The sequence below is a fragment of the Microchirus variegatus genome, assembly GCF_963457635.1.
Source record: "Microchirus variegatus genome assembly, chromosome: 1".
In the NCBI taxonomy this organism is placed as follows: Eukaryota; Metazoa; Chordata; class Actinopteri; order Pleuronectiformes; family Soleidae; genus Microchirus; species Microchirus variegatus.
In genome coordinates this window covers 11,860,093-11,876,340 of record NC_139802.1, presented here as the reverse complement: position 1 = coordinate 11,876,340, position 16,248 = coordinate 11,860,093, and the positions used below count along the sequence as shown (strand labels likewise).

The following is a 16,248-nucleotide window of genomic DNA, read 5'->3' as shown; positions in this document are numbered from 1 at the left end:
TGATCATTTGCAGGCTCTAGTAGGCACATTGCCGTCATATATAACATGTATCCACTGGACAGATAAATCCTCTGAGGCTGGAAGTTTGTGTAGGACTCTGTGCTGCACTGTGGAGCCAAGAATAGAACTTTTCGCGGACTTCTGGTTTTCGGATACCGTTGCCCTCGCCAGCACTCTCGCATGTTTTACGGACAAACAGGAATTTAGCATCTTGTCACGTCCCAGTGAGCGCGGAAGTCAACATCGCATGTTTTATCTCCTGAACATAGACTGAGGAGGACCACAAAAACATGAGTGAGTCATCTTTTTTTTACACTTTGGTGACTGGTAGGGCCTCCAGAGTCCCAAATATAAGCATTAAAATGATTAAAAAGTTGATTTTGCATAATATGAGACCTTTAAGATATTCTATTATATAGTGGAGCAATAATGTATCAGCAATGCAAAACACACACACTTATATTCACTTCTTCCCACACACAGATCACCTGAGTAGGTTATTGTTATCATTATTCTGTGTTTTTAACACAGCTTTGAACAAAATGTGTACTGTTTTAAAAAGCATGCATGGATTTTGTTCACTGTGGTGACTGTGAATGCACTGTGAAAAGTGATTGACAGCTTGTTCTACTTAAGCTTCAGTTTTCCTCACAGCGTGAAGAGTTCTGTGTGACTTCTGTTGGACCAATGCTTGTGAGCAACTGAAAAAAAGGAAGTTATTTGTATATATTATTTAGCTTTCATTCTTTCTTTCCCCAGTAGATGTCCTGGTTGAGCTTCTGAAAGATCCACCTCCACATCATCATCCCCTCAGGTGGCATGCAGTACACGATGAGTAACAGCAGAGGGCAGTATTACTTTGCTTTTGTCATTCAAACGCTTTCATAGGAGTTGGCTTCAGCTACTATTTGTCTCCCACTATCTCAATATAACATCAATGTCCAAAAGGTCAACTGCCAACCGATGGAGTAGGAGTAGTAAAACCAGCAGAAAAGGGAAGTATTAGACCACATGTTTAACAGCCCCAGAGATGATGAAACAAAGAACACGTTCATATTATTTCAGATGCATCACTTCACTGAATTTAACCACATCCACGGTAAACCAGAGTCTATTCATCACAGCCTTCTTCACACAGATTTGTATGTTCATGTGACAGTTTTTTCAGTCAAGGCAGGTCTAACAGTGTGTGTTTCCTGCGACCCTCCTACATCAATTCAATTTAAGCAATTGCTCAAATACCACTTTTTTCTACTCACTATCTCACTATGCACTGGTAAGGTAACATATTGACTCACTTAAATCTGAATAGTTGTTGTTTTTCAGAGCAGATGTTCTGATCTTTCTTCTGAAACAGCTAAATGAAACCCAGATAATAGTTTTTGGTATTTGCACCTTTTAAGTCTTCTGGTTGGTGTGCTGATACATCCTCATATCAACTGAAAATTACAATTACGGGATATTTTTATGTCATATAACAAGCGGTCTGTTGGAAGTATTTTTTTCATTAATATACTTCTTCAGACTCATATTATAGGTAATATTAGAAAGACCTGATATACTCAAGTAGTGTAAGTAGGGAATAAATGATTGAATTGAATCCAAATGGTTTTTGAAACTTTTAATATTTTTTCATATAGAACCATAAATGGATATGTATTATCTCTACTATAAGTGTGGAATTGTTTATTCATTAAAATGTTAAAATCACTCTCCACTTAAGAAACGCTTATTTGGCACCATTGCAATTCTTCAAGTGTTAAACCGCTCAACAATGTCGCTCAGTTATGAAACAACATCTGTCTTTAATCCATGGGGAAATACTCTTAATTATTTTTAGCAGTCTGCACTGGTTTTGTAATGGTTTCATGACGGGCTTTTGTTTTCCTTCTCCAAAGAAAGTTTGTTCTTTATTCTTTTTTCCCCCCTACATCTTGTAAATTGGTTTCTGGAACCTTTTTTTTTTTTACCCACAGAAAGTGATGTCATTAAAGGGTTTATTCATTCGTCAACACACGGTGAAAGATGGGGGATAACCTAAAGCAGGGGCCGCAAATGTACGGCTCACGGGCCAAAACTTGCCCACCAGTGGGTCCGAGCCGGCCCCCAGGACGAATTTGTGATATATTCTATTTTTCAGTTCCAGATATCTGTGGCTAAATGTTTTGTGCCTTTTGTAAATGGTTAATTTTGCATAATATTGTTGAAATTGCACTTATTTTCTCCAGAAAGTTCATCTTGTTCATAATATGTTTTGTTAAAAAGATGCTTAATGAAACGTAAAATGTTGTTAATAGATTATTATGCTATAAGTTGACTGATCCAGCCCACATGAGATCAATTGTGCTGTATGTGGCCCCTGAACTTAAAATGAGTTTGACACCCCTGATCTAGAAGGGTTTATTATTAGGATTAATTTAGTGTAAATCAGTGTCACACTGGATATTGACAGACCGATTAAAAAGAAGACTATTCAGTCCAGTACAGTCTTGCACAGACTGCATATTAAAGTGGTAATAATTGTCTGATCTGTTTTCCGCCTGAACACAGATACCAACTCCTTTGACTTAGATTGAGGTTAACAATACTTTACCAGTCTAGTACTGTCTTCTTCCCAAAATGTATGAAAATGTAAAAGTATTGTGTTTAACTTTCTTCTCAAATTTAACAGTTGTTTCAGTAGCTGAAAATTTTTTTTATACATATATATATATACTTTTTTTTTTCTAGAAAAATTTCTGGTTCTATGACTCTGGCTTAGTTCCTGAGGAAAGGTTATTGGCAATAGCACAAAAATGCACAAGCGAAGCAATAACTGATGCAAGTCAAGAAAGAAAGAAAAAAAAATCTTACACCACTTTATGTCTTGTGAAAGGTTTTCCTGGCAACGGACTTTACATGATTTTAAAATCATTTAACAACACTTTTTATTGCAGGGCGGCAATCATAATCATACAAAATCCTATTTTATATCATATTACACAGACGTTAAAGGTCCCATATTATGCAAAATCAACTTTTAATCATTTAAATCCTTATATTTGGGACTCTGGAGGTCCTATTACTCAGCAAAGTGTGGAAAAAATGACTCACTCATTTTTGTGGTCCTCCTCAGTCTAAGTACAGGAGATAAAAAAACACAATGTTGACTTCCGCACTTATTGGGACGTCACAATGCGCTAAATTCCTGGAATGGTTGTCCCTTCCGTAAAACACGCGAGAGTGCTGGCGAGGGCAACAGTATCCGAAAACCGGAAGTCCGTAAAAAGTTCTATTCTTGGCTCCACAGTGCAGCACAGAGTCCTACACAAACTTCCAGCCTCAGAGGATTAATCTGTCCAGTGGATACATGTTATATATGACAGCAATGTGCCTGCTAGAGCACTAGCTCTGATCACTTTTCCAAATGCTAACTGCTGTTAGCTCCCAGTAGCCTCTGTAGCTGATGTCATTTCCTGTAGGTTAAGTTTGGTTTTACTTACTTAAAATACTACTAACAGATCGTTCTGAACAGGGCTGTTTTGGCAGGGTGATTGAACTGCTGTGGTGCTTCATCCTTATGGTATTTTGACCAAAGCATGTCACAGACATGTTCATTAGGACACCAGGGAACTAGTTTAACTTGGAGAAATAGAGTATAATATCCTAGAGTACTTTAAGTTAACAATTGTCCAAGCAGACCCAAAAGTTTAAAGTTTCTTTATGATGTGAATCCACTTGCAGTAAAGGCTAATTACGGTTTCTCTAAAGCTGTGCATCGCTGCACATTGAGCTCAATCAGCTGAAAATGTTCACTCTCCGTTGAGTTTGGGAGATGATTAACTAATCTGCCAATGTTGCATTCTGTACAGTCTTGTGCTGTACGGCCTCGAGTGTCACAGCTCTAGGTTTAAGTGGATGTTTAAATTGTAACCCTAACCCTTGAAGGGACACTGTGTAGTATTTATGGGTTTATATAAACCAAAATCCACTTTTTTTATATATATTATGTGCTGCTGCATTGTCTAGTCGCTGTATAAAAGTTTTGGTTTAATTTTCGTAGTTTTTCAAAAAGTCATGTAAAATAACATGGTCGCGGGCCGCTACTGCATTGCCACTGTTAGCAGCGAGACACCATGTTTCTACCGGAGCCTGTAAGGACAAACGCGAGAGAACAAATCAAACGTCGATTTACTTGTAGCGGAAGTCCCGCCTCCACTCTCTCCGCTTCGTCTGCTACGGCCGCGGTAGCTCGCCCTCTCCTTCGCCTCACGAACCTCATCTGCTGACACGGAGAAAGACAACGAGGACGACATTTGACCTGCTGCGGATACCGTATCGCTCAGGGAAGGGAGGGGGTGAGCAGAGGAGCAGTTCTTTGTTGTAAATTTCAACCTCCTCTCTAGATGGCACTATAAACTACTTATACTTCATCTTAAAACAGATGAAATGTTACAAACGGGGCCACATGGTTGGTGTAGTGGTTAGGACTCTTGGCCTGGTTTCATGACCTGGTCAGAACAAGGGCCTTTGCATGGAATTTGCATGTTATCCCTGTGTGTGAGTGTGTGTGGGATTTCTCCATGTTTTCCAGTTTCCTCCCACAGTCTAAAGACATGCAGGTTTGTGGATCAGGTAAATTGGACACTCTAAATTGACTGTGAGAGTGGATGTTTTTTGTCTCTATATGTGGTCCTGTGTGTACCCCGCCTATCATCGTGCGTCAGCTGAGATCGACCCTCGTGTAGAATAAAGCGGTAGAAGATGAATGGATGTTACAAATGATCCTGTGCAAAACGTGAGCAAGAATGACCCAGGTTGAACTTCAGTGCAGCAATAGTAAATAAACAAATGATAATGACACTGTTTATAATTAGTTTTACACCAGTGTGCCACACGCCTGATAGGCATTTATGAGAGAGAAAACATGCACGGGAGCCAAGTTGACAGTATGTGGCACAGTTATCTGTGTACGAGACCAGAAACCAGGCGCTGACCACAGATTCATACTGAATGTCATGCCAGCGTAGTGTACGTGGAATTCATGAGGCATGTGCAAGCATGCAGGTCACTGAAAGTTTGATGAGCTTGTTTTCATAGATAAAGTGATATTCAACAAATGAACTCAATTTCAAAATAAAGAGACACAAAAGGATCTGATAACTAGTATTTCTTAATGGATAATTAGTATCACAGTCTTATCAGACATTTAATGTTTGAGATTATTGTTATTATTAATATTATCTCTGCTTGTGGTAACTTAATAGAATAAGAAATGCTTCTGTGAATATGTTGTCTATTATATTACGTAAGTGACATTAAGTGAAGCAAAATGTTTTTTCACTGCCACACCTTATTTACAGTAGACTCATTTAGTTTGATGACTGTGGACGCCGTAAAAGACAGCACGGCTGCAGCAAAATGGATGACGCATCGCTGCCAATGCCTGTAAAATCTGTAAAAATCCAGTCTGCTCTGAAGTGCAGAGGTGACTAATGTTCAGTTGGCCCTGAGTTTGGTCAGGTTTGTTTTGGCAGTCCACCAGAGTCACTCAATATGGCACAAGGTCAAAGCAAACAGCAGACTAATAAAACCATGATTCTAATGTTGACAGCCGTCAGAATTATGAATCCACGGGCGACGACAGAAAAGGTGTAACTGCTTCAGAGGACAGATGAGGTTATTTAGCAAATTTGAGTCAAGAAAAATACACCACGCTGACATTTGAATTGAGCTGTAGTGTATGGTGTCTTTAATTTTGGAGGTGTTTGCTGGTAAAAGGAAATAATGAACATGTATTTTTTTTGGCCTGTTGGCGAATCTTAATTAAAGTTTATGGGATCATAATGGAAAAGCGTTGTAAAGAGTTTGCAGGTAATCTGCGAAGACGCATGGCCCAGTGACACAGATAGAAGTTTATCACCTTTCCTGCGATCATAAGCAAAAAAGTAAAAGTTACATTTTATTTATATAGCCCAACATCACCAACACAATTTGCCTCGAAGGGCTTTACAGTCTGTGGTGACACCCTTGGTCAGAACATCCACAAAAACCCTTGTACAGGGGGGGAAAAAGGGAGAAACAGAGCAGGGATCCCTCTTCCAGGAGGGACAGCTGCAGTAGGTGTCGCATGAACAGAAACAAGTTCAACAGATTACAGACAAAACATCACATTCACAAAGAGAGGAAAGAGAAAAGATTTCATAACATTAATAGCAATTCTCATCATCAGTATTGTTTTCATCTCATCCATCTGGGACTGGTTACAGCTCCTTGTGTGACCCTCCGAAAAGGATAGGGCGTGGATGAAGGATGGATAAGGATAATATTAAGGTTAACAGTAATGAGTATAGCTATATAATATATAGTAAAGAAATTGGCCATATACTCTTAGAAATAAAAGTGCTAAGTAGAACCATATATGGTTATTCGGCTTGTCCTCATAGGAGAACCCTTTTTGGCTCCAGGTAGAACCTTTTTATAAAGGTTCCAGCAAGAAGCCTTTTAAAACCCTTTATTCAGGAAAGTGGTTTTAAAGGGTTCTCTGGATCAAAATGATTCTTACTGGAACCATTAATGTTACCAAGAACCCTTGAAAAATCCTTTCTTCGGGTTTTTCAGAAGCAAATGGTTCCAGGTAGAACCTCAGCCATTGTAGAAGGACCCTTTTGGAACCCTTATTTCTGAGTGTAGGGCTATATGAGCTGGATGGAGTCAGTAACAGGCACCAGACACTTGTGTTGCATTTATGGATTTCAAACTGGTGGTTGTGGAAGAGGAAAAGTCGAGGAATCACAGAAGCATTTGTTTTCATGCTAACTCATTCAGTAGTTGAGACATTGCAGTAGTGAGAACTGGACAGTAACCAGATAATAGATCTAGAGTCGCAATGGTACTTTTTGCTTATGTTATCTGTGGTTAAAGGGACACTGTGTAGTATTTATGGGTTTATATAACCCAAAATCCACTTTTTTATACATATTATGTGCTCCTGCATTGTCTAGTCGCTGTATAATAGTTTTTGTTTCATTTTCGTAGTGTTTCAATAAGTCATGTAAAATAATATGGTCGCGGGCCGCGGTTGCATAGCCACTGTTAGCAGCGAGACACCATGTTTCTACCGGAGCCTGTAAGGACAAACGCGAGAGAACAAATCAAGCGTCGCTTTACTTGTAGCGGAAGTCCCGCCTCCTCTCTCTCCGCTTCGTCTGCTACGGCCGCAGTAGCTCGCCCTCCTCCCTCGCCTCACGACCCTCATCTGATGACACGGAGAAAGACGAAGAGGACGACATTTGACTGGCTGCGGATACCGTAGCGCTCAGGGAAGGGAGGGGGTGCGCAGAGGAGCAGTTTGTTGTTGTAAATTTCAGCCTCTCCTCTAGATGGCACTATAAACTACTTACTTCACCTTTAAGATAATGTATTAATATCACTAAATACATTTTTAACGACCTGATCATCTTTAAAATGTAAAACAAAAAAAAGCTGACGTTATTATCGCAAAACATAGATTGGAAGTGATTCATAACTGAATGGGATTTTTTTTTATTCTTTACGTCATGAACCGTTGATCAAATTTCCATTGAAGCAGTATGTACAGGAGGTGCAGAGGAAGTGGCAGTCTTGCTTTCTCTTGAAAATGTCACTCGTGGTTTTTATTCAGATACTCTATGTGTCGACTCTTTTTCGCCTTGTATGTAGGTCAATGGAATTCTCACTCCATCTGATACATCACTGATTAACCTCGACTGACACAGCAGACAGCAGTTACACGGTCATCAGGACTAAATCTGCCCTTTACGACCTGCCGCGCGTGTTGCATCAGTCCGTCACTAAATGAGATACTTCAATAAAAGTGAAGTATCTCCCAAAAAAAAAAAACGACCGTGCTAAGCAGTAAGCAATTTACCACGGTGAGGGAGAAGGAGGAGAGATACAGAATATCGGTCATGTACACACAAGCATGCATGCAAGTGAGCACACAGGCCCACGCATTGCACAGTAAGAAATCAATGCTGCGTCCAACCCAAACCAGTTCTGTTAGCTCTTTGTTTGAAGACAAAACAGAAGCAGAACTGCATTATCTTGCTTTTATGGTTTAATACCTTTCCAACGGTCTGCTATGAGAAAAAGAGGTGGACAAAAGGAGGGAAACACTAACGCGTCTTTTTGATCAAATCAAACAGGTCCTATAGTCGGGGCAGCCATGCTGACCTAGATTTGGTTTAATACGAGTACAAGTACAATACAATACACTGCAGCTGATACAGTTTCACCTCTAACCGTTATGTGACCTGTGACCATTCTCTCTGAATTGACTGACAAATGATTCATTATCATTTCCACATGTACGCTATTGACTTGCACCAATGCATGAACAACCCCGTGCACCGAAGCGCACGCACACACGTGCAGATGAATATGTCTTATACATGAACATACAGTCATAATCAGAAGTCTGAGCAGGTGAGGCCACACACACACACACACGCACACGGGCGCGCGCAGACAGACAGATTTCCTGTACCTACATACATCAAATCGTGGATTTTTAGCAATGACAAACTTTCCCTTAAAATCAATGCCCCTGCAGTGTCAGCTTGTTACCTTAAATGACCTCTGCACTGTTTTATTTTAGCTTCACACTCATTGTAGAAACACAAATGGATGCAGTAAAGACCGATAATTAGTTAAGATTAGTTCACGTATCTATTAAAGAAGAACAGATATTTATGTATTTATACGAGTAAAAACTGTGACAACTTTGATAGACTATGCATTACATATTACACAGCGTAGGAAGGTTGTTTTGCAGTGGAAGTGGTGGGAGAATACGACAACCACAAACAGAAACATTGAGCTCACCTGCAGCTCTAAAAACATTCCAGCCAAACCACAAAGGTTCACGTATTATGTTGCTGGGCTGTCTGTACTCAAATGTCAAATGTGACTTTGAGTTCAGTGAAGTGATTGTTGCTTTCTGTCACAATAATCTGCACATTGTCTTCAGAAGTAAACATTCATTTGGAAATGACTTGGTAAGACTGTATTGTATTCTACTGAGTTGTCATCATTTTGTAAATGCCCCTGAACATTTTTGGAAACATGCACGTGCGCACTTCCGAGACATACTTGCAAAAACATTCAGCTCCAGAAACACTTGAAGACTGCAGAGCCGTGCCAATTTGTGTGCGTGGCTGCATGCCTGTGTGTGTGTGTGTGTGTGTGTGTGTGTGTGTGTGTGTGTGTGTGTGTGTGTGTGTGTGTGTGTGTGTGTGTGTGTGTGTGTGTGTGTGTGTGTGTGTGTGTGTGTGTGTGTGCGTGTGTGCGTGTGTGTGTGTGTTTTTCCTTGGGCGCAACAATGTGTCTGTGCCAGAGAGGGTTTACAGGAATTGGAGGAGAGGTGAAGCAATAACGGCTGCATAACAACTGATAGGGAGCAAGAAATTAGACAGTGTCGTGTGTGGAAGGGAGAGAGAGAGAGAGAACTAGATACAGTGAATATGAACTGATTAAGATTAAGATTAAGATTCCCTTATTAGTCCCGCAGTGGGGAAATTTCCAATTTCTGCATTTTAACCCATCCATGAGTAAGTGAACACACACAGCACACAGTGAGGTGAAGTACATGCTGACCCAGAGCAGTGAGCTGCCTGCATTCAGCGGCACTCGGGGAGCAGTGAGGGGGTTAAGTGCCTTGCTCAAGGGCACTTCAGCTGCGGACAGGTCGGGGTTCGAACCGGCTACCCTCCGGTCTCAATCTTGAAGCCCTAACCACCTAACCACTAACCTAATGTGTTATCGCATTAACTATTTTATCAATCAAAATTAAAGTTAAGATTCAGTTTGAATCAACATTTGGCTAAATAAAGCAAGAGCTAAAGTTCTTATTTGTTTTTTTTTAACACTACACTGTATCCCCAAGGTTTGATTTTCATATAATCTTCATTTTCTGTAAATTGACTTGCTATTATAAGCAGCAGAATGTTGGTCTTTCTGCAAACCAGGCATGGAACCTCTGAAAAAGAGCGACATGACATTACATTAGTTTCAGAATCTGAAACTTTCTATGCGTGTGCTGTGTTGCACATATGCATGTACACTGTGCATCTATAAATGTATATCTGTGCGCTTGTGTGTTTACCTGTCGATCGTGTCTGTGTGTCAAATTGATCCTTTTCTATTTCTCTTGTGCAAGGACATCATGGCTGATTGTTGACCCCAGAGTGTCCCTGCTGTCATATCCTGACCTGATGTCTGAGCATGAACAAAAGCAGGGACATTAACATAGTCAACTATCGTATCAGATGTCATTCAGGGCATGTGAAGCTATTTGGATATAAAAATCCTCACACCTCACATAAAAGGATTACAATCTGATTATTTTCTAATTATCGGCATGGTCATTTGATCCAGAACCAACAAGAAGTCAGTTTATTTGTCTTAATCCAACAACACTTGAGTACAGTCGGAATAAACAACTGAGCATTAGTGTTTAGAAATAGTAGCCTAGATATTGATCAGGTGTGAATGATTTGTATTGTAAACTGATCATTTATAAATTGTCAACACACCAATCATGGTTTGCTGGTTTGATTACATCTTGATATTGAGGGTTGCGTCTTAGATAATCCTGAAATAGGGATACTGTTCAGATAAAGTAGGGAGATAATGCTTTGAGTGTATCTAATGAATCTGATAAAAAAAAAAGACACAATGTGTCTATGCTTGAATACGTAATCACAGTTATGCACACAAATAGTTGTATAACTTGTATATATTGATCTAACTTGATCTAACCTTGTTAAACAACATGCTCGCTACATGGATTTACAGGATATTGCAGAAGCCCAAATACTCAAATGTATGACCGACTTGAACATGGAATGCACTCTTTATTGTGCATATTGTGCTGTGTTATAAAACGAACATCAAGGCTGTTAAAGGACAAAAAGGGGAAAGCATGTAAGAAAGAAATAAACTCCATGCGAATGTTACGAATGCTCCGGCAATGGTGGAATAGATGTCATCAAAAAGGAGAAATGCAGTCACAATGACTCATTCAGTCCTGCATGATCTCACTTTAAAATGTGGAGTTCAATTTTTAGGATTAAACGTGAATAATGAATGCAGCATGTAAGGCGCTCACAGATCAAAAACCACCCCCAAGGCTGGGTCAATACACACAGCTATCTCGCAAGGTAAACAATTGCCTTTCAACAAATCCTGAATCTAAATCACCAATGAAATCAAATCTTCTACGGGCCATAACCTACAGTCTTTCAAATGTGGATGTTCGCTAGATTATCAGAATAATTTACTAATCCCCGTGGGGGATAGTTAGCGTTAGTTTGGCATGAACACTGAAACCAGAGTAAGCCTGGTTATATATGCTGAATCAGTTTAGACAGAGGGTCAAACCAAGAGTTGGGTGTATAGGGATAAATATGATGACTTGTTGACGTCTGGTAAACCATAATCTGTACTTTTGCTCTGGATTAAACACCTAAAATAAAATTACCTGGAGAGAACAGGAAGCCAATTTCTCAAAATTAAATTTTTTTAAATGTTAGGATTTGACATTGATCTACACACTACCTTTGAAGTATCAACGGGAAGACTGCTCATTATTCACAAATAGATTGCATTAATCAAATTATTTTACTCTGATTTTATGTTTATAAGATTATTGCAGCTGTTTGTTGAGTGCAATAGAAAAAAAAATGGCATCGTTTGCATGTAGTGGAGTCAGAAAAAGAAGTTAATTTTTACTTTAATGGCAATGTAATTCATTTACATTTCACCCAGGATGTGGCAGGAGATACATATTGACAGAAAGGCACAATGAAAAGACAATCAGACTGATATACAGTCAGACTGAGCAAACTTCATTAAATCACTGAACTACTGTACAACTTTGACACGGTCACTGAAATACTTTTGAGGACAGGGACTGAGAGCAGGTCAAGTTAATGTGTTACCAACTTTGGCTTTGAGGAGTCATTGTGAAATCCTTTTGTGAATACGTACAGCTCTGTGAGGGGTGAAAGGGAGGGTTTATGGTCAAAGGGGCTTATCTCAGCAATTGATCCTCTGGTATAAAGGCTGGAGACTGGAGAGACTCCGTATACATGCTGGATAAGCACTGAGCCTCCAATACTACAGCTTACTTCTCTTCACAGTTTCCACACTTCATCTTCAGTCAGCCATGGGAGTTGCATACAGCGTTGGAGAGTAAGTGAAACGCATCTGCAACGAGTTTTTTAATATGGTTATGGTGCTTTCTGAATCATGGTGTGGTTATCAGAACTTCAGTTTGATCATCTTGGTTCCACTAACATGCAAGAAGGATGTGAGCAACCTTTTCATTCTGACATGATTCTAAATCCAATCTTTTTTTTTAAAGACACACAGCATTGATCAGTGTTGCTTGTGTTGATTGAGTTATTTTTTACCTATTTGCAAGGACAGCATATGAAATTGTAAAATTGCACTTTGTGGTGGAGAGCAAATCAATAGGCTACATAGAAGCCACAGAGTTGCGTGTTTGTGATGTAGGTGGGAAAGCAAATCCTTCCCAAAATTCCTCATCGCAGAATGACTTCATGCTTAAAACATCCAGTGTGTCAGTTTCCTGTTTTTTCGTGACAAGGCACGTTTCAGTTGTGAAATGGCATTTGCTCAACCAAGCCAATTATTACAAACACTTTGAAATGTCAGCAACATTATGAAGTATGAATCAAAAAATGCTCTTGCTATCTTTCAGATGAGATGGTTATGTTTATTGTTCTGCTTTTCTTTTACTTCTTATTTTATTATTATTACCATTAAGACATTGTCAGTTTGCCGTGGTGTTTGATGGCGGAAATTCCCTCTCCCACGTTTAGCCATATAGCAAGTCATATGCATGACGACTCTATTTGGTATTATGCTTGTTTGTGCATTTAAGTCATTAAAAAGAAATCACTTTTTGTCCCTTGCAGGGTCGACCACCTCTACACATTCTTTGTGCAGTGGTCACCAGATATCTACACTAAAGGCAACAAAAAGCACATCCTCATCAGTGAGAAACATCCCAGTCACTATCTGGTTGTGGAGAAGAACAAGGCGGCTGTGATCAACAAGCTCCTCGGCCATCCCGTCAACAAAACTGACCAGAAATGGACGGTTGGTACTACACTACCACACACACACATACATGATATTTCAGGCTTTTATGAAGTGTAGTCGTGTGTAAGTGCCGATGTCACTGAGTACACCGCCATCACGGAGACCAAATCTGAGACGAAATTAGCACACCAGCTCTCAGAAGCGCAGCTCCCCCCTCTGGAACGGTGGACGCATTGCTACTCATTATCAAAACATTATTTAAAAATAGCTTCGTCACGACTCCCCGCCGCAGTCCCTTTTATGACTTTGACCCGGAGTCAGACCCAGAGTCAGAAGACACTGTCGCTCGTGAAACACCTCCACAACGGACGTTATTCTTCTTCTGCGGTTCGATGTACGCAATCGGATGTGCCCGGACTAGTGCCCGGAGCAGGAGGATCTGCTGTTCAGGAGAAATGCTGGTTATGTAACCGGACGGGGTTCTTTCAGAGATCTCGCTGAGACCGAGATTACAATAAAACACAGCGTTCTCAGCAGTGGCTGAACTGTTTGTTTCGAAACTTCAGGGCTTCGTAAACGAGGTAATGACGCAGATACACACTAAAAAAACAGTGTTAATTTGAACTTCCGGTCTAGGTCCGCTTTAATAATATATGCAAAAAAATGCATAAGTACAAACTTAATTTTCCATCTGGGAAAGATAAATCCACTGACTTATTGTTATGACACAGTAAACTTAAGAAAGCATAGATTTTACACAGTGAAGTCAGTGTCACAGTGTCAATACCTCACAAGTAAAAAATAATAATAAGTAAAAAAAAGAAAGAAAGAAATAACAAAACCAAAGCTTCCTGTGGCTAAAAAGAAAAGAAAAGAAGAAGCCGGTTCATATTAGGTCAGAGATGGGTTAAACTGATTATCCTCATCCCTGCAGCAGCAGAACTAGTGCTATACAATTGTAAACAGAACCACCAAGCCTCCCTGGTTTTACAGTAAATGAGATCTAAATTGGAGCCTGGGAGTTTGGCTGTTGTCCTGGAGGTTCTGGGAAATCCCACAGTCTCCATATATGGACATCCTTTCCCTCTCTCACTCCCAGCGTCACCCAGCCGCCCCGTCTCTTTCCTGTTTAATGATAAAAGAAACCGTCCAGTGTCAGAACCAGCCAATCAGAGGACCCCTCTACACGGTTCCAACCAATGGCGTTTCACTTTCACACACACGCACACACACATACACACGCGTGCAAAGTGAAACTTACCTAGCGGATACAAAACCGATGGATGCCTCATGGTCAGAGTTGTTGAGTGGAGAAGCTGAGAGACAGAGAAACGAGCAGAGATGAAGCTCTTGCCTGAAAATATCCGAGTTCTGTACATTGCCAGCAATGATTGCATGGAGCCTTACGTGGAGGTAGGACGACTCTGATGCTTTACCGGTTGTTTTAATGAGGATGTTTTATTATTATCATCATCATCATCATCATCCCTCCATCTGCTCTGAATGTCGTCTCAGAAGAAGTCCAGCTACTGTAGTTATGGATTCACATGTCAATTGTCTGTGGATTACTATCTAACTAGTACAGTATCTAGCACAGTGCACACATTGCAATGTGCACGTAAATGCAGGTGATGGCATGGGATATGAGGTCATATGAGAGTATTAAAAAATAAAAAATAAATAAACAGCAAAAATATTTTTATAGGAGGAAACAAAATATGAGAAAATCTAAAATAAATATGAAAATTAAAATATATATATATAAATAATATGAAATGATAAAAACAAAACAATATGTTTTCTGTGAAAGGAGTTATGGATTTAGTATAGGGTTTGGCTTCTTCATTGATAGCTGATTATATTCATGTATGTTTACACACTGTATTTTATCATCCATGCCTAATATTGAATTTGCACATGCTTCAGAACATGCTGGTTCTCCTTGTTTGTTTGTTTGTTGTCGTTACATTTGACATGTATTCTTATCGTCTTCCAGATCATCAGAGTGAAGGACTCCAAACGGCGCCTGAGTTTGTGCAGCTCCGAGGACTCGGAGGTGGAGGAGCCCGAGGACCAGGAGGACGGAGACGATGCTGTGCCTGTGTTGAGTGAGCACAGCCAGCTGCTGGGTGATCGAGACCTGGAGCAGGTCAGTCAGACCATCTTTGATGAATCAAAGAGGATTATTTTCACTAATTATGATACTTTTATAATATATTTATGGCGTCTATTGATTCACTATTGTTTTTCTCCACAACAGCTTGCTGCTCATTTGCCAGCGAGGACCCAGGGTCATCCATGGCAACTTGTCTACAGCACTGCTGTCCATGGCAGCAGCTTGAAGACAATGTACAGGAATATGAAAGGTCTGGACAAGCCAGTGCTACTGGTCATCAAAGACATGAACAAAAAGGTTTGCATCTTCCAATTTACCCTTATTAATACTCATACCTGATTATAATCAGGGAAGGCTTATAGCTGCATGTACTTCTTAAATGACCTTTGTCTTTTTGTTTACAGGTGTTTGGGGCATTTTCCGCAGATCCATTCAAAGTCAGTAAATACTGCTATGGCACAGGTGAAACCTTCCTGTTCAGCTTCAACCCTAAAATTCAGGTAAGACCAGAATGTGTTATTTTGACAACAGGTGTGTTTTAGTTGTTGTGTAGTAGTGCATGGTTAACAAAATGATTGCTATTTTTGGGCAAATACATATTAGTTTCTAATGTCTTGTGTTTGGACTTTGTTCAGGTGTACAGGTGGAGTGGGGAGAACTCTTACTTTGTGAGTGGCAAAATGGACTCTCTGCAAATTGGTGGAGGAGGGTAAGTTATGTGGTTTTACTGTTTTTCTCCCCACTGTAAAATGCAGACATGTTACTTAAGGACAAAAGTTTAAGCTGTTCATGCCATAAAATCATAAAAAAAGACTATAAAACACTTTCTTTACCTGCTACCTGTGATATTACAAGTTTGCGAGAAAAGACGACATTTAAGACCTTTTTTCCCCTCTGTTTGTAGGAATGGCTTCGCTCTGTGGCTGGATGCTGATCTGAACCGTGGTGCGAGTTTTTCCTGCCCTACCTTCCACAATGCACCGCTCTCCAATCAAGAAGACTTTATAGTACAAGACCTCGAGGTCTGGACTGTGCAGGGCTGA

At 40.0% G+C, this 16,248-nt stretch overlaps 1 protein-coding gene across 1 annotated transcript; it reads left to right on the top strand.

Annotated features, from left to right (window-relative positions):
• Window positions 1–14,430: 14,430 nt before the first annotated feature.
• On the top strand, window positions 14,431–16,248 carry ncoa7a (nuclear receptor coactivator 7a; the record flags this gene model as incomplete). Its single annotated transcript, XM_083898574.1, has 6 exons — window positions 14,431–14,502; window positions 15,086–15,238; window positions 15,350–15,502; window positions 15,610–15,705; window positions 15,841–15,914; window positions 16,110–16,248. 6 exons carry the CDS (start codon window positions 14,431–14,433, stop codon window positions 16,246–16,248), a joined length of 687 nt encoding a protein of 228 aa, XP_083754700.1.